The 19,742-nt window shown below is 36.1% G+C and overlaps 1 protein-coding gene across 9 annotated transcripts in view; it reads right to left on the bottom strand.

Moving 5' to 3' along the window:
* Positions 1–8,970, bottom strand: part of LOC121314771 (FH1/FH2 domain-containing protein 3-like) — a 263,850-nt gene extending 254,880 nt beyond the window's left edge. For 7 of the 9 annotated variants that reach the window (XM_041248437.1, XM_041248435.1, XM_041248434.1 and 4 more), the window contains exon 1: positions 8,412–8,969. In XM_041248437.1, coding sequence (XP_041104371.1) covers positions 8,412–8,576 — 165 coding nt within the window. In that variant the 5' untranslated portion in view covers positions 8,577–8,969. Of the gene's footprint in view, positions 1–8,411 lie in introns of all 9 variants that reach the window. The other 2 variants (XM_041248429.1, XM_041248428.1) reach the window with 1 other exon arrangement.
* Positions 8,971–19,742: the final 10,772 nt, after the last annotated feature.

The following is a 19,742-nucleotide window of genomic DNA, read 5'->3' on the forward strand; positions in this document are numbered from 1 at the left end:
GGGGTGGACACTTATCCAGCCAAGCTATTTCAGTTTTTATTTTTAAATAATTTTCTACAAATTTATAGAATATATTTTTCACTTGAAAGTTGTGGGGTAGGATGTGTAGATGAATGAAAAAAAAAATTATGCATTTTAATTCCAGGCTATAAGGCAACAAAAGGTGAACATTTTGAAAGGGGGTGTAGACTTTCTATAGGCACTAATATATATATATATATATATATATATATATATATATATATATATATATATATATATATATATATATATATATATATATATATATGTGATGTTGCCTTTAGAAAATAAAACAATTGGCATATTTTCAACTCTAAATCATGACATATAGAACTTGCCAGTAACTCCTGTCATATTATAGTAGTGCAGACGGGTACTGCATTGTGACCACAAAGTACAAAGTCTTCTTACTTCTCCCAGCGACAGCTAGTTGGAAACCACCAGACTGGAAGCAGCATTCTCTAGGTGCCAGACCATGTCTGAGCAAAGGCTATTTATATCGGCATGATCCATGGATCAGCATTACAAATTGCATCACCAGCTTAGATTAAAGAGAAGGAGCATTATGATATACAGAACAGTTCACATTAACAACATGGGTATACAAGTTCTTCACGGAACTATGCTACAGCAATTATATTTTACATTAGAGAATGCATTCATACACAAAGATACTATATCCTGTAAATACCATAAAATTACAGGTGTCCGTACCATGAAAATGTTGGTCACCATGACCTACATCATCAGTAGCTTATTAAAAACAAATAAGTGGTTCCCAAAATATAACCTGCAATAGCTCATCGAATTAGGTGTCAGCAAATTGTACAGTCATAATATCTCAAATAAAAAAGACAACAGTTCCATCAGATGCGTCTTCAATAGCTCAGGCAACCAGATGTCTGCAGTAAGAAAAATACATTATCATCAGGCCACAAAACTACCTGCCTAAGAGAACTAAAGTTTAGAGCACAAACTTAATGACAACTTCACTTTTTACCCCCCACTGCTTGCAAAAGTAGTTCTTTCTATGTGCTTTATTAATATCCAGCCCAACTCTTTGAATTCTTCAAAGTACTTTTGGTTCTTAAAAATGTCACAGAATTGCCAGGGCTTAGAATGGAATAAAACTTTGCCGGAGATGGGTGAACATGAAAATGTTACATTTACGGAAGATTAAGAGGCAGAAGGTCGCAGGGGTCAGACAAGGGATGATGAAATCAATCCAGTGTGTCCACTCACTCCAAAGGATTTCCTTTTTACAGTTTTTGTCATGGTCTTAAAGCCTTAGACTGATGCAAAGAACAACACTGTTAATAAATCATCCCTCCCCAAACGGGGCCATGTGTTTAAGTAAGTTTCAAATGTAACTGCTACATTTTTTCCTGAAATATTGACATTTTAAAACTAGAACTCAAGGAAAATTAGTAACGACAAAAAAAGAATAATAAAAAATCTAAAATTAAAATATAGTGAAAAATAACATTATTCAGCATTTGCATCGTGAGATGCAACAGTAAACAACCTATAGAAGCAGCTGATAGGGAGCCCATATCCTGAAGAGCATTTCTAACCCTGTCCTCTGGATAACAGCCTATTCAAATCACATCAGATTCTTTTGTGTTGGGATTCTCCCTTCTCTCTCCTGCAGTAAACGGGTCTCTGCACGTAACTGATATGGTGTGTTTTTTTACAGCAATATGACACACTGGGCTCTGTTCATTATTAGTTGTTTTGCTATGCAATCATTAAACAAAATAACTCTTTGGAGAATCGTATATATTTCTTCGTGGGAATGACCTTTCATTGATATTAATGTTCTAATTAATATTGCATTCTGATAATTTTGTTGATCACACACACCTTTATAAATGTTAATCTGCTCTTCCATCTGTCAATTTTGAGATGGATGAAAACGATTGTTCACATAGTGAGACAAAAATGAAAATCTGCCACAGAAAAGCTCAGGCCAGATCAAATGAAAATGGTCTTTTAATAAAAGTGGTGGTTAAACACTGTTCCTCTTTATTTGGATCAAAAGCTTTATTGCCTTTGGGGGGAAAAAAATAAAATAAAATAGGAATAAATAACAAAAAAACTCTACTTTAGGAGTATACCACTGTAGTGTCCCCGATGTACACAAGCGTTGGCAGGACTTGAGAGGTTCTGTAAAAAAATTGGTTCATATTTACCAGATTCTTATTTTTTTATGTTTCTGTTTATTTATATGAGACTATGTGATCTCATCAAATACACTATGTCCATATTTATTAGAACCACAGGAGTCTACCAACGTAACCTTTACTTTCTAAAACTGAATCACACAAAACTGACTACAGAAACCAGTTTGAGAACATGATTAACTCTCTAAAAATATAGATTTTTTTTACTTGCACAAAGCTGCAAATAAAATAAAAAAAAAACACAAAATATTGCAGGTAACCCAAGCAGAATGGTATATGTCGACTCGATCTGACAAACAGTTAGTAAAGAAAAGGCCAATTAAATATACTGGTTTATAACATAGAACAGAAACAAAAAAGGCAGACATGCATAAAAAATACTGGAAAATTATGTAAAGTACAGCTTTATAGACAAATAGGCACTGTAATAGAAGTTTAAAAGGTATTTTTCCTCTAGGCTGCATTTTGGAAGAATGTGTGAATAAATAGCAGTGTCTTGTCTGGAAAATAAAATTCCAGAAATATGTTTGCATGTGCCTTTTTGTTAATCTGACCTTCAGTTTTATCTCTTCATCTGGTACAGTCATAAAATACATTTTCTATCCATAGATTTTTTTCTACCAGACTGCATTCAGGGCAGCCTTTTCTCATACGTGAACGTTCCAAAAAAGAAAAGGTAGCCCAGGGCTGGCCTAGATTTAGGCCGCCGTTTCGATGTGGCCCAGGGCCTGCAATTGCGAGACCAGGGATGGCCTTTAGATATATTTGGATGAAAAGCAGACTTAGGGCTGCCTTTTTGTATCACATGACCAATTTGGTTACGTAGCTCAGTAGACACTCCCATGCCCGTGAAAGTTAAATAGCAAGCTGAATGCTCAGCTAGCCCAGACGGCAGTGGATCAATATTGAATGGTAATTCCTTCTACATCATATAACTTTAATTATAAAAATATTAAATGAAATAAATATATAACGGGTTAACATTCAGGTTGTTTCTTTCACATAATATATGAGCTGCAGTGCATTCATAATTAAGCTTAATTTGTCACAATTACCTTTTCTTCCTGTTATTTAGTAACTAAGTGACAAATATAAAAACTGCAGGATTGTGGATCTCAATAATGATCAGTAATGCTGGTGACTAGGCATATTCAGCCGCCACTGTTTATTTTGCACGCAACGATATACACAGCTACAGAAGTGTGCGTCTTTACATTAAAATGCTGATCATTTCTTTTAGCTGCTTGCTTTTACACACACATAAAATACTGTTCTCATCCACAAATATTAAGAACGTTGATGCATCATAACATTAAGTCAGAATAGTCAATTATATATAGTTGTTTCATATATAATATATGCCATAAAATTGTGCTGCATTGAAAAAAATATATATTAATGAGAAACATCTGCTACAAATCAAGGATTACTGTATATCCTGGTAGCTCTTCCATTCTGAGTGCAGCCTATTGTTCCATAAAAAAACAAAAAAACAAGCAATTCACCACATTTTAGGCCAGCTTTTCAGTTACATATGTGAACGTGCAAGGCATCTTAAACCACAAATGTGAATGGGGTTGCAAACCTATATATGCGGCGGCCCCAGGCCAACCCAGTTAGTTCTTGTTCCTTGTTGTTCATTACAGCAGTAGAGTCACAGCCCTTTTTCAACGTAGCAAAATGTGTCAATCAAATGCATGTACAGAAAATGAAAAGGACAGCTGTAATTAAGAGGTGGTTTCCAAATACGATCTCTTCTGTTTGGAAGATAGAATGAACCGATCTGAAACAATCAAAGTAGGGCGTGTCACATTTAAATTAAGTACACGTTGTTTATTGAAGGAAAACTTGAGGTAACTAATGTTCCACGTCAGCACAAATTTGCAAACAAACAAAACAAAACACGATAATGAATAATTTTAGATTGTTAATCTCCTACTTAGAAAATGAGCGTTAGTGTAACCTGAAAACCAGCGACAGTGAACAGAGGCCATTAATAGCAAAACGTGATGGATCACGGAAGCATGGCAATAGTAAACCATGGTAAACAAGGCAAACATGTAGTACTGCACTGCATTTGAAAAGCACAATAATTGTAACATATTAATACAATTATCATTATACAGTATTCCCACAATAGTATAAAATACATTTTAAAACAAAATGTAATTGTCATCTTATAAAATAATAATAATAATACATAATAAATAAAATGATAAAATATGGATTTTCTGCATTAAGATACTGATGAGTTTAACCCTTTGAGGGCAATAATTTATAAAATAGCCCTAGTAAGGCATCCTAAAATGTAAATATCAGTTACAAATCTGAAAACATACAGTAAGGGATTAGTCAGATATAATTATGAACATTATAGTGCCAGATGAAACACTATAGTGGTAAACAATGAATAATGTGCGGTTTCAGTTAGGGTGACCAGATGTCCGAATAAAATTGGGATCGGCCCTATATTAGGGGCTTTGTCCCACATCCCAATCGGGGTACTGTCGGGATGCCAATTGTCCCGATATTTAGAGTAAATGTTGAAAACCCAGGAGTAAAATGTGAAATTTGTAATTTCCTGTTAGGAAATTTCGTACATGTGGCTGCTGTACTGTCTCGTGGTGTAACAGCAAACTCTACTGGATTAGGACGTGTTGTTTGAGTGAGTTTCTTGCATTGCATCTATGCGGCTACCCAATCAGGTTAACCTGCAGTCATATGATGCGGTATGCGTTTTTCTTGGTGCGTGCGACCGTGCGTCCGGTTTTACTGACAAAGTGTCATGATGGCAGGTGTTGTTGATGGGCCGGCCTGTCACTAAAAAGCAAAAAAGACAGTGCAGGTACCAAACACAGTAGGGGGAAAAAATTGATTCAAATCGTATGTCCTTGGTCAAGTCATCCAATTAGGATTAGGATTATAATTAAGATTTCACAGACATTTCGCGGACCTGTTTAAACATTAAATATACCTAATATTTCAGAGCACTATAAAAGCTTAAAAACAGTGATACTTGCTTCTTTACTAAAACAGAGTGCTGTCATTTGTTAAAAGGCAAGCATGCAGCATCTGCCAACAGCTGCTGCCGAAATTCTCTGTCTGGTGTGGATTTGCCCATACATTGAGACTGCACGCCTGCATCCACTGAATTGGTTGGAAGTGTAAGGCAAAGCTTTGCCAATTATACAGTGGGCATCAATTAGAAATAGTCCCAAAACTTGGTTACCCAAAGGTATCTGGCATTCTTTAATAAAGTCCATACATGCAGCACGTTCACTGTCATGTTATTTGTCCCATCCAGGAATTTATTTTATCACTACCGAGTCAAAACAAAGAAAGCATGCCTATTGGGGTCTAAAATTCTAACTGTGTTTAAAAAGTAAACAGCAGGTTGTTTGAACCAATGTAGCTGTGCTTGACTGTAACTGTAGTGTTGTTTTAACTTGGGTACAACCAACACAGGAATGCTTTTTTGCCTGCGCTTACTTCAGTTCGTTTTTTGAAAGACCTTGTTTGTTTTACGTTCTGTTTAGCAGCCTCTGCAGTTTAACATGTGATTCTGAAGTTATAGCAATTGATTGTATTTTCTTTTAGTCACATTACAAGACCTGCAAAACAATTACCTCCATCTACATGTACAGTTTCTTTGGGAGATGTCTTGACACAATCCTCAAAATTTGTTTGCTTGTCCATTTTTGGTATTTTACATCTAATGCTGAAAACTTGATTTTAGAGACCTAAATCAAAACAATGCAGCACTGACTTTGTCCCACCTGCTATGTACAGTACAGCAGGTCACAGAAAAGCCAGTACAGACATTCAAACATCATTGTCATCTGAACAGTACACAAGTTAACCACTTTGGAGGGTTTTTTTTGGTGTTGTTGTTTTTTTGTTTTTTTTTAATTATACAGTATTTCTCTAAGTTTTTGTTTTTGTCTAAGTGCAGTGCACAAAGGAAGGCAAATGAATTAAAAAAAAACTTGCGTTGTGCAGTAGTTCACAAGGTTTCTTACCTCCCTGCCCCAACTGTGTGTCCCCATTTTTCACTCTTCCTATCTGGTCACCCTCGTTTCATTATGTCTTTTGACGCCACATGCGAGGTCCGACTAGTACACATTTATTTCAATCAGAGTGAACACACGTTGACAAAAAATAACGTTGCAGAAAAGTGTTGCAGCGGCAGAAACCGTGAGCGATATTTTGCCGCTCAAACATTCTGGGTCTAGCCAATCAGGTCCATTGTGTGGGAAACGTCATGTCTTGATGAACTCGAATATCCATCAACATGGAGGAGCTATAGATTGCTGAAGTTTCTAAGCGCCCCGAGCTATTTGATTATAAAAATAAGAATTTCAAGGACGTTAATATTGTAGCTTGCACAGGGGAACGCTGCAGCAGGGCTGGTAGGTGACGTAATCACATACAAAGACATAAGCCCGATATACAGCAGCGATGTACAGAAGTATCTCCGATACGCTTCAGTGCAAAAGTTCCCGGTTTCGCGCCCGCCCCTCCGCCTGTGTGTGGGAATTGAAATCGCTACAGTATGAAAAATAACATCTGTTACACAGTTTGTAGGGATGCCACGTCTTACTTTATATAGCCTAGTTTAAGCAGCACATGTACAATTAAAGCATATTATACCTGCAAACAATAGAAACTTCCAGGTTGTAAAGGTACATGGGCTTACCCTGAAAGGGGTTATGCTAGGAGAAAATTAAGAGTGGGCGGTTTTTTCTTTCTTTTTTTTTTTTTTTTCGCCTCTTCAAACCAGCTGATCTGTGTCCACCAAGCAAAGCCGTATTGCTGAGCGCTGCCCCGCTTCGCTCCCTGGGTGCCGCACCGCTAATGTGTCTCCTCGGCTAATAGGGGGGGGGGGGGGGGCTTGGGCAGCAATCAGGTCTTGACAAGCTTGAGACAGTACTGGGAAACCAGATTCCGTTCACATACAACAAAAAAGGTGTCCCCTTCGGCTAATGCACACATGAACTACTAAGATTTATTAAAAAGGAAGTAATTGCTGATTGAGCTATAAATAATAGTCGTTTCCTCTTCATAAAAAAATATTAAGTTGTAAATAGCAAGACAAATGAATTATGCTTGAACGTCCGGGTTCAAATTTCACTAGTCAAGGCTTTATAACATTGTAAAAACGATTTATAAACCCTGCCTGTGCAGTTAAATAAATAGAACATGTGGTTTAAGCAACAAGTATACATTGTAACTTTATACTTTGTAAGCTCTTCTATTTTAATATGGCTTCTTTTTATCTCAATTCTAGTAGCCATTGGTAATCGAGAAAGGGCTAAGCAACGTAAAATCTACACAATTATGACCATTATTCAGCAGACACCACCTAGTACCTTCAAAAATTTCGCCCTATTAATTTCCAACAGTGCAGTCTCTAAATAATTTATTAATTCATGGCTAATGAACGAAAAACTTTGTTAATCTCAAATAACTTTGCTGTTGCATTGTACTTCTGACGTTATTATTATTATTATTATTATTATTATTATTATTATTAGGTAGACTGTCATCCAGTGTTTGGTAGACTGACCTTCAGTGTACTCTGGCACAGACTGTTTTAGTCTGCCATGGAATCACCATGACACTGCAGTAGTGTTCTTGCGCAGCAAACATCGGTGCTGAGCTGCAACCTGTCAATCCTCCCCCCCATCACTGTTTTTAACCAAATGACCTAGCTGAGCCCCAGGACAAATCTCCACAGCTGAAATATTACATTTTAAGGTCTGACACCTCTGTCTGTTTTGCCTTGGCTTGATTTGCATTCCAATACAAAGAACGATTTTTTTTTTTTTGCAGAACTAAAAGTAGAATGGTAAAATAAATAAATAAATAAATAAATAAATAATAAAAGTGTGTACCAAACATAAAATAGAATTATAACATACGAGTCTTAAAGACGTTAACAACTACAAGGCTAGCAAGAGGGTGACTTTCACTCTAACATCCTTGCCATTTTAAATTGCCGTGCTATGTGTACTGTACTGTTACTTAGCCCACTGTAGTTTATTTTTACATCCTCAAAGTATAATGCCTACACCCATGCAAATGTGATCTAAACTGGGATGTTATTTATTGTACAGTACTAAAATAAATTACAACACAGCTATACATCAATCTGTATTTATTTATTTAATAATATTTACTGTATTCATGCTTTAAGTATCAATATACCTTATGAGGTGCTTTGAGCAGCCTGTGGACTCCAGCAATCTGGTTGACGAGAGGAATATCTTCCCTGAATGTATATAAAGGTGGTCTCGTTGGTTCAGGGAAATTAGTGCTGTTAAAAGGATCGGTGTCATCTAAAAACTGAACCCTGCAAACTAAAGTAGCCATGATGTATCCATGCAGAGGTGGATTACAAAAGTAACCCGGCGAGAGATCCCCCGCAACACTGTAGACTAAGCACACCGACAACAAGCAAGCAGCAGGTTGCAAAGTTTCAGCAGTATGCGCCTCTGTTACGTTGCAAAGTTATCCGTTCATTCACTTTTTACACACTTCCCATAGATGGCTGTAAATAAATCAAAATAATAGTGGTGCATTAGATCCAGGATGTTGTTGTTAGCTGTCGTTTCTATAGAAAACCCCTTCATTCAAGGAGGACAGCTATTTCCAAGGACATTAGGAGCAAGGTGCTGCCAGACTAAAGCCAGGAATACGACCGTCTCGGGGCCTGTAGGAGAATTCGAGAAAGAGCTCCCCCCTCACCATCATCCGCAAACTCAATCAATGCATCCTGCGTACAGGCTGGGGAACTTTCTCAAGAATGATATTACATGCTTCAGCAAGAAAACTGGCGACATCGTGTGGAGCAAAGCAAAATCAGTAGCTACTTTATCCTCTACAGAAAGATAACGGTGTTGCACTTTAATGCACAAAACGGGCAGTCCGTGCAAAATATTTATTTATTTATTTATTTAAAATATTCAATACAACCACTGTTTGGTTATCTGAAACGTGGTCTTTGTTTAATCAAAAATAATAATTCATTTTGCGAGTTTTATTTTTCTTTTACTGGTAGTTAATAATTGTGATCATGTAATGACGAAAATGTAAGGACGAAGGAATACTTTTTTGTTTGCCCAGTCACTCCTTCAACATCCAGTCGAGTAATTTGCCTTCTTTAAATGCTATTTCTTGTTCTTTTTTCTTTTTCTTTTTCTTTTTTTTTTTTTTTTTTTTTTTTTTGGAAAACTTAAAATAAAAATACAGGGCACCAAATTATCAAATACGCTGCTCGGGAAGAGAACGCTTGCAGTAAAATATTAGTTACTGCTCAAGCAGTGTCCCATGTAGGATTCTCATTATTATTATTATTATTATTATTATTATTATTATTATTATTATTATTATTATTATTGTTGTTGTTGTTGTTGTTGTTGTTGTTGTTGCCACCTGTCCCTGTTTTTCTAGATCGCCCCTATTTTGACAAAGGTGTCCCCGATATACCTTCCCAGGACACTTTCCCACGTGTGTTTTTTTTTTTCTTTTTATCGTATGCTTCCACTTAGTAGTAGTAGAAGTCGAGCACAGGTTAGACAAAGACCCAATATTATTGTAATAGACACACAATATTAATTGGTAGTCAAGACAATATTAGCACTGTAATAGTATATTAATGTTACCTTTTGGTGAATATAATATTTCTAAAGAGAGTTTCTGTTTGATGTCCCTTTTTTTTTGTACATCATAGGTAACCAGTGGAGTACCACAGGGATCAGTGTTAGGTCCTCTGCTATTCCTAATCAACATTAATGACTTAGATTCTGGTACAGTGAGCAAACTTGTTAAAATTGCAGAAGACACAAAAATAGGATGGGAAACACTGTTGCAGCAGAAAAGGTCATTCAAAATGATCTAGACAGCATTCAGAACTGGGCAGACACATGGCAAATTACATTTAATAGAGAAAAATGTAAGGTACTGCACACAGGCAATAAAAATGTCCATTATAAATATAATATGGGAGACAGTGAAATTGATGAAGGAATCTATGAAAAAGGAGTTCATATTAACTCAAAAATGTCTTCATCTATTTTTGCATGTGGGGAAGCTATAAAAAAGGCCAACAAGATGCTCAGATATATAATGAAAAGTGTTGAATTTAAATCAAGGGAAGTAATGTTAAAACTTTACAATGCATTAGTAAGACAACATTTAGAATATTGTGTTCAGTTCTGGTCACCTCGCTACAAAAAGGATATTTCTGCTCTAGAAAGAGTGCAAAGAAGGTGACCAGAATTTGAAAGGCATTTCATATGCAGGCAAACTTAAAGAATTGAATCTATTCAGTCTTGAACAAAGAAGACTACATGATGATTTTATTCAGGCATTAAAAATTCTAAAAGGTATTGACAATGTCGACCCAAGGGACTTTTTCGACCTGAACAAAAGAAACAAGGACCAGGGGTCACAAATGGAGATTAGATAAAAGGGCATTCAGAACAAAGAATTGTGAGGGTCTGGAACCAACTCCCCAGTAATGTTGTTGAAGCTGACATCCTGGGATCCTTCAAGAAGCTGCTTGTTGAGATTCTGTGATCAATAAGCTACTAACAACCAAACAAGCAAGATGGGCTGAATGGCCTCCTCTCATTTGTAAACTTTCTTATGTTCTTATTATTTTTTCAAGCTGCCTACCTAATCATATGTCTAATGTAAATGTCCTTTCCCAGAACTTCTGTATATGCTTATCCCAATTCATATTCCTAATATAAAGAGAAATCTTAACAACAGATGCATGCCATTTGAGCTGTTGCCTTTGTCTTGTAAACGTGGAGTTAGAATAGACAACAGCCTTGATGTCAAAACATTGTGATTGTTGGTTGCCACAGGAACCACAAGTTGGTTTTCAGTCAGTCTTCAAGACATCACTACAGAAAGAATACAATGCCCCGATACAACATATTATCCCACTGCAGTTTATCACTTAGGAGCCTAATGTTCCCTCTGCTGGGTATGGATTACTGGTGTGTTTTGTTGATGTCCAGGGTTGTCAAGGCAGTGGTGACATAATCTAACTTGCTGGATGGATGACCCCAGCTTTGGGGTGACCTGTCCTTTCCCAACCACCTTGGGTAAATATTGTTTCATTTATTTATTTATTTTTGCAGTCACATGATTCCCTGGACAGTTACATTTTCCTGGTCACACTCACACTTGGAAAATAAAATGGTGTTTTTTTTTTTTTTTTTTTTGTGTAACCATTATGTTAAGTTGGGACAATAGACTTTGAAGTTATTTTAATTTAAAAAGGCTCACTTTGAGTTATTTAACACCAGAAACACCCTAGTAACAAATGCTTTTATTTCTTACTAAAAAGCGTTACATTGATGTTTGTGTGCATTCATATTACCAGTTTATACTCCCTTGTTCCCTAAGCAACTACTTTTCTGTCCAAGATTTTTATTTATTTATTTATTTTTTTCCAGTGCGCTGTAATATATGAACAATGTCACACCTTTATCTAAGCATGTACAGTTCTTATTCTTGAGATTCAAACCAAGTACTGTCCAGGAGAATGCCAAAATTTATCAGTGAGGAACTCCTTTATATATCATAATTCAAAATAGTCAATAATATATATATATATATATATATATATATATATATATATATATATATATATATATATATATATATATATATATATATATATATCATAAGAATTTGTGTTGAAGCTTTCACAGTGGCAAGTAATGATAATAAAGTGTCACTAACTAATTATTTGCCATTTTATTAGATTCCCTAACTATTTCATGATGTTTGCTACCATACTGAGTGTTTCTGGGTTATGTTGCTCCAGTATTTAATTATAAAACATTTTCACTGAATCTCCCTTTACCTGGCTTAGATCATTGTTTGACTTTCCTTGGAGATCCAAAGTACCTGTCCTGAACAGTCTTCTCATTCCATTCAATATCACCTTTCAACTTACTCCCCATGTACTCTACATCTGTATTAAACTAGCTGAATATAAACTTGTTTCTTGCTAGTTGCAAATGTTACAGTTGTTTTATTCCTCTTAGGATATTGCCCATTGCCTTATTTGCAACTGTTTCACAATAGAAATTTCCAAAGATTAGAAGAATCATCGGTTACTTCAACAAACAGTAATTCGAAGTGATATTGCCATTGGAGTGCACCCAGGTAATGAGTGGGATGTTCACTTGTTACCAATTGTACAGAGGGAAGATGATTTCAGAGAGCAATTGCTCATGTTAGAGTATTTTTGGTGTATTTGGAAAGCCAAACAAATCAATTGTATTTGATTTCTTTACTGTACATTCGTGACATTAGATTCTGGAACTAAAGGTGCTGATTAGTTGCATAGTTCAACCCATGTCCTGTTGACTGCCCCGGTAGTCTGTATGAGGTTGGAACCTTTACATGAAGGGCTGCAGCTGTTCAGTAGCGAAGGTCTGTGAACTATAGTAACTATAGTTCCTAAAGCTTAAAAACACTGTCCCAACAGAGAGGAGAAACAAGCAAATGACAGAGTCTGCAGGGTCAACAAATTGTACAGATTTCAGCATGAATGTGAATATCTAAAGAGGATGTATCATCTGTAATACTCAGCAGTAGAATCTGATTGAAATAACAGAAGGGTACTACTAAAACAATAATAATGCATACAAAAAGATATTACCAAATGCGTATAGTATCTGCATGTATTGTTAAAATAAAAGCAAATCTAAAACATTTGTCAAACCACATACTCTACCATTACAAAGTACAGTACCAATCAGACATCTTTACTGAAGCATTTTATAAATGGTATACTGGGCCATCTAGTGGTGAAATAGAGGGGTTACATTTTTTTTATCAAGTGTTTTGTTTTGTTGGGCATTATTACAGTGATCCAGATGGAGAGTCATGTAAAAATGATATATGCACAAAAATAATATGAATAAAAAGTAATATTACTATATTGTTTTAATTGTATTATTGTAAGATGTTTTGTAATCATAATCATGCTTAGTGAAAATATTTACTTTGTCTTTTGTATGTTATTTAGGTACAGCACACTCTCTCCGTGTGACCAGCTGAACATTGAGAGAACCCTGTCAGTGTCTTTCCATTTGAAGACCTCATTTTATCAGGGCCAACAGAGGGACAGACAAGGTTGTGTATGGTCTTAGTATTTAATATTGTTAAATTACTCTCTTAGAAATGTCTTCAAATGTGTTTCACTAGAAGCTGGAAATAATACCACATGTGTTTCAGTTTCCATTTGGTACAATTTAAACTTGGAAATGAAAGTTATACAAAAGGGAAATTATGGGATAAATGCTATTATTAAATTATACTAAATGCACCCAAGCATTCCCACAGCTGGAATAGCCTATTTAAAAACAGTTTGGAGAGCAGTATTAAAGCATAGCTATGAAAAAAGGGAACTCCAGATTCTCTCTACCATATTCATACTCTGCAGGGGCTTAATAAGCCAATCAATGATCCAGCTGCAGACATTCTTCAGCAATACCTGTTAAATAGATGGGAACAGTTATCAAGTAACTCATTACATGAAATACAATATAGGCACCTGACCTAGCTCAGAGATTTAGTTTTCCCATGCAAGCAACAATTGTTGCTACCTTAGTCCTTAGTGCTTAGAAAAGATGCACATTAATTTTGGTATCTGCAATGCAGAGCATTTTTTATGATTTCGATATAGGTGGTGTTGTGTTTGAAATAACTACTTACCAAATAGTAAAAAATTGAAGAAAAAAATATTTTCAACAAAAGAAAAAGAGGCAGTGATAATGAGGGGTCCATGTGCTGCTACTTGTAATAGCTTTTAAGAGATATTTATTGGCAGGTATTAACTAGATCCATTCATTAATGAGTTGGTTTCAAAACAAGAAAAGCTGCACCCTCCATCACCTTGAGTGGCAGTTAACTTCCTCTCATCCAGACCACTGGCGTTTTTATGGCCATACTCGTGAACCATGGAATCCTTGGATAAGAGTAACACCGTTCCATGCATCAAAATGCATCTAATTCAGGGGACATATTGAAGAATCATCATCTTAATGAGACAGATACCCTTCCTTATCTCGCGAAATCCCATTGCAAGTCTTGTGTTAAATGTTTATCGCACAACTTCAGAACAATTAATGCAAGCGCCAATGAAACTTTTTATAAAAATGCCAACCAGCAAAAAGGCAGAGAGTTACATTAGTGCTTCAGCATGACTGTCAAAAGCCCATTGAAAGTAATTCCACAACAGACCTCTCTGAATAATCTCAAAACAGGTACATTTGTAAATATAAATTACAAATACAATATAGAAGTTGATATATATACCTCCAGATTGTGGCTATTAAATCACTGAAATCTCAGCAACAAGTTGAGATCTCCATTTAGATCAATCAGTAAACCCTTATGGTCTGTAAAATCATAGCATTGAATTTGTTGAGAAACATTTTTAATACAAAACAATTATCTTATACCAATTATAGTAGTTATAGCCATTCTTTGAAAATGAATTGGTTTGAAGTTAAGAATTGTACATCTTTTACGAGACACATTTTTGGTGAATTTCAATACATTTTAAAGGCAATTACGAGTGTCAGCATACCCCTAGTGATAATGCTGTTGTGCTAGTAAAACAAAAAATATATATATTTTAAAACCTTGGTTTGCATCCTTTAAGATTGTCCTATGGGACACTTCTAGGAAAGCAGTTCAGGTGCTAACCAAACTTTTATTGAGAATTTCTAGTAGATAAGATACGAAAGCAGTTGTAATATTGACCATTTGAAAGAAGGCAAACTTTTACTGATAAGAAAAAGGGAATTGCTTGATCTGAACATGTGGACATATAATGGAGTCTGATATGAATAAATACGAACATAACTAACTGTTGATAATAACTGGAATGTGTTCTTAACCAATTGTGTTTAGTATGTGTGTGTATATATATATATATATATATATATATATATATATATATATATATATATACAGTGTGAAACAAGTACGTTCACGCAGTTTTGGACCTGGCTAAGGTGTCTGTAGTGTAGTGCAGATGAATGTGATCCAGACCGTAATTGCAAAAAATAATTTATTTAATAATTCCAAAATTAAATAAACTAAACACACAAAAGTTCTTCACAGTTAATAACTCATTAAATGAACACAGTACAGTTCTTCCGTAATGGACTCTTTCTGGAGGCAACCCTCTGCACCGGGACTCAGGTGAGTACTTGGTGGTTGTCTTCAATTCCCTTTTCCTTTTGTGGGTTTGTTGCTGTGTCCCCTTTTATCTCTTTCCAGGTACTGGGGAGCTTCAAACAGATGGTGCTGTGGAGTCAGGTTCCTCTGGCTCCACTACACCCATGTTTGTATTTACTATTGCCCTGGTGGTCCTTTGCAGAACTGCACGGCACAGCCAACCTTTTGTGAAGGTAAAAACGGTCAAATCTTAATAAAATTAAATAATATCAACTGTATTGTAACCACAGTCAGAGTTCTGTTCGTACTTATGTACTTACAGGGTTCCTTCTCTATGGATATAAAATCCTGTGGTGGGAAGCCCCACTTAAAAGGCCTGTATGCTATGAGCTTTTTGTTACTGTCCTGCTACCCCCTTGGCTTCAACCAAGGTTTTTATAAAACACGCACCAGTCCCATACCACAACACATCCAGGATCAAAACACAACGGATGTACTCACTGTGACCGAATCCGTGCTGTATGCATTGTTCTACCGCGTTGGTCTTCTGTCTGGTGGTATTTGTAATCCTCTCAAGGTTAAGGTTTCCCGCTCTAATCTGATATTTTATTTGTAATCCTTAATGTTAATCACTTTACCAGGTTGAAAATTCGAACCAAGTGCAGCGTCCCGTTCTCGTTTAATATTCTGTTTATAATCCATAGTGCTCACCACTCTTCAATATAGCAGACTCAAGCAGAGTGCAGTCTCCTGTTCTCATCTGTTATTTTAATTTTGCCCGCCGTATTATGGATTGCTCCACCTGTTCTCTCTCCCCCGTCTCTCCTACCTCACAGCCTTTTAAAGTCACTGCCTTTCCCCATCATGCACTGCCTGGTTTCCTGATGGTCATTGGTAACTGTAGTTTCTGGTCTCTCTATGCAGGTATTTAGCCCCTTACAAGCCTCTCATTACAATACACAGTGGTTAGCAGAAATATTCACATTTTGTTGGCACCTGAGCTTATTCCACGATGCTTTCAAATTAGACTACATGTAGAATCTACTCCACATTGACAAAGTTAAAAAAAATGCATATAGAATATAAATAAGTAAGATTTACAGAGAAAAACAGATTAATCTCAGTTGCATAAGTATTCAACCCCTTTGCTACTGCAGCCCTAAAGCAGATCAGGTGATTCGGGATGTTACTCTGAAGACAATAATGACCTTGAGAGATCTGAGAGATCTGCAAAGTTCTGTGTCTGAGATGGGAATCAGTGTTCACACATCAACAATAAGCCGGTCCCTACACAAAGCTGGCCTGTATGGACGGGTGGCAAGAAATAAGCCATTATTCAAAAAGCATGTAGATGATACTACAGACATGTGGAAAAAGGTTTTGTGGTTAGATGAGACAAAAATGTAACTTTTCAGTTAAATTCCAAGCGTTACATCTGGAGCAAGCCCAACACTGCACATCACCCAGTCAACACCATCCCGTCAAGCATGATGGTGGCAGCACCATGTTATGGGGATGCTTCTCTTCAGCAGGGATTGGGAAGCTTGTCCGGATAGAGGAGACTGAAACTGGGGAGGAAATTGACATCTCAGAAGGACAATGACCCGGAGCATGAAGCAAAAACCACACTGGAGTAGTTGAACAAGAAGAGAATTAACGTTGTTGAGTGCTCCAGTCAAAGTCCTGACTTGAATCCAATCATAAATTTATGGCAAGAGATTGCTGTCCATCGACGATCCCCAACAAACTTATCAGAATTGGAACAATTTTCCCATGAAGAGTGGGCAAAAATGTCACCGTCCTACTGTGCAAAGCTAGTAGATACCTATCCAAAAAGACTCATAGCAGTAATTGCTCAAAAAGGTACTTCTACCAAGTACTGATTTAAGGGGCTGAATACTTGTGCAACCAGTAAATTTTGTTTTGTCCATTTTCTTTACAAGTTTTTTTGACATTTAACCTCCTCCTCATATAAAAGTGTTCAGTTAAACCACTACAGCTTTAAATTGGAATTTGTTTGAAAAACTGTGCATAGATTATTTGAAATTCAATAAAATGTGACATTATTGGTAGGGGGTGAATACTTCTGCAAACTATTTTGTATATGTATTAGTCATCTGTTGGAGGCTTAACTCTAACCACTTGACCAAACCACTTTATACATGTAAAACTAAATGTGAACAGCATCATCACCTGGTGGACACTTACTGTACATATCAGCTCACAACTGAAAAAAGACTACACCCCAAAAAATGGGTTATATTATTGTATTCATTCAAAAGGTAATTTTGGCAGGTACTGCACATCTCTAACAGTTTCCACAGTACATAAATGTGTAAGTACTGTTATCACAATGCAAATTGTTACTTTTGTAGGAGATGACATTCTGCATAAAGTATTATGTATTTGATTATAAATTTCTTTACTTCTATGTTAAAGTTTTATTTTCATATTTTGATACAGCTTAAAGCAAACTAGCTAAGCAATCATTTGCAGTCTCTCGTATCTTGGAGTCTGGGCAGAGAGCCAAAGTTAGCAGATGTCTAATCAAGATGTGTGAAGGCGTGGAGACACAGTGTGAAAACAGAACACCACAAACAAAGGATTAGTTTGAAACAGTTTCTAACAGATTAGGTTAAGATAGTTTTAAAATGCTTAAATGTGACGCACTATAAAATGTTATGGGGGTGAGTTTCCTCCCATACCAGGAGGTGTGATAGCAGGGTGGGTCCATACTGATTGGAAGAGGGTATAAGAAATGGGGTGGAAATGCAAACAGATTCATAGTATTTAATGTAATGTTTTTGTTTGAATCATCAGTCAATTCTTTAATTTGACTCCACAGACGTCTCTGTTATGATACAAACGTATACATTTGCTTGAGTGGGATTTATGCATCTGACTTTTTTCTGCGATCATTTCGGACTGCTGTAATAAAGCAAAATACCTTGTGCCTGGTTGGTTAGTAATGTGTTTTACTACTCTTGTCCAAAATATTTTTCAAATGTCATTAGTGGTTAGTAATGAATGCTCTTTCAACTAATTTATCTTATGACTCATTAATTAAAAATAAACTCGGAGGTATAAAATGAAACTGACCAACAGGTATTACAGATCACCATGGCTGAAAACCATATATATATACTACTATAGATACTAATGAGAGCAAACCAAATACAAAAGAAAAACAAGGGAACCGCAGATGTTTTCAACCAATACTCTATTGGTATAAGAAAAGTATGTTTTTAAACAAGCTTTAAACATGTTACTGTGTATAGATAAGAAGTCAACTTTATCATGAATATTGTGTTACTATGTTTTAAGCAACATACTACGATAGTGTTCATTATGGTAATTGTTTGTTTATTACTTTTAAAATGTTTAGTAAAACGTGACCTATTGTTGACCTTGTTAGTACAACCGGCCCCCTTTGCTAATGACATCTTCAGTCAGGGTCGTAACCAAGTATAAATCTCCACATTTTTGTAAAATGACGTTACACTTACTTCAAAAGATGCAACGCATTTCACTAAATTAAAACAATAAACTTTGCATCCCGAGCAGAGGGAGAACACAAATGTAAAACACTATGAAGTAGGGTTGGCATTGCAAGGGAGGTGAAGGGATTTTTCACAGTTCCGATCGAGTGACAGTTTTCTCAGCATTATTTGTGAATGCTTATTCACAATTGATACACCCCGTTAGAATATTGACTTTGTTGCATTTTTTTTTTAATTAAAATTTTCATAAATTCACAATTTACAAGATTAAATATTCTACTATACCTTCTGGGAACTGCCAACAGGGTCACATGACTACGATACTGCACGATTGACTTAGTAGATATGTCAGATTTTGCTGTATTAGAAGCCTGGTGTATGGCACGTTATGGAAAGAAACGATCATTTGAGTTGTATTTTACGTGGTGTATATCATGTTTTGATGACAAAGAACATTGAACATCAGAAAGTAGGCACTGTGAAATGAATGATCCTGCTTTTAGCACAGTTTTGGTGCAAATGGCGTATATTGCCATTTACATCTAAACTCTGCATATATATATATATTTCCGATTGTGGACCTGCATTTGTGCCATATAAAAATGTGAGAAACGTCATCCGTGTGTCTGTGTCCATCTGTCTGCGGTTATTGTTCTTATACAGTTCTACGGTTATGCACCATACAGCGCTGTGAACGCGGTTTATATTTTCTGTACTCTAAAGGATAGTTCATACGCTAGTACAGGGTGGTCCGTCATCCCTGTCGACTCACATATATGTGTTTGTGGGTTGCTTTGAGCTCCCTATGAGATATTTGGAT

Source organism: Polyodon spathula, chromosome 4 (assembly GCF_017654505.1).
Source record: "Polyodon spathula isolate WHYD16114869_AA chromosome 4, ASM1765450v1, whole genome shotgun sequence".
Taxonomy (NCBI): Eukaryota; Metazoa; Chordata; class Actinopteri; order Acipenseriformes; family Polyodontidae; genus Polyodon; species Polyodon spathula.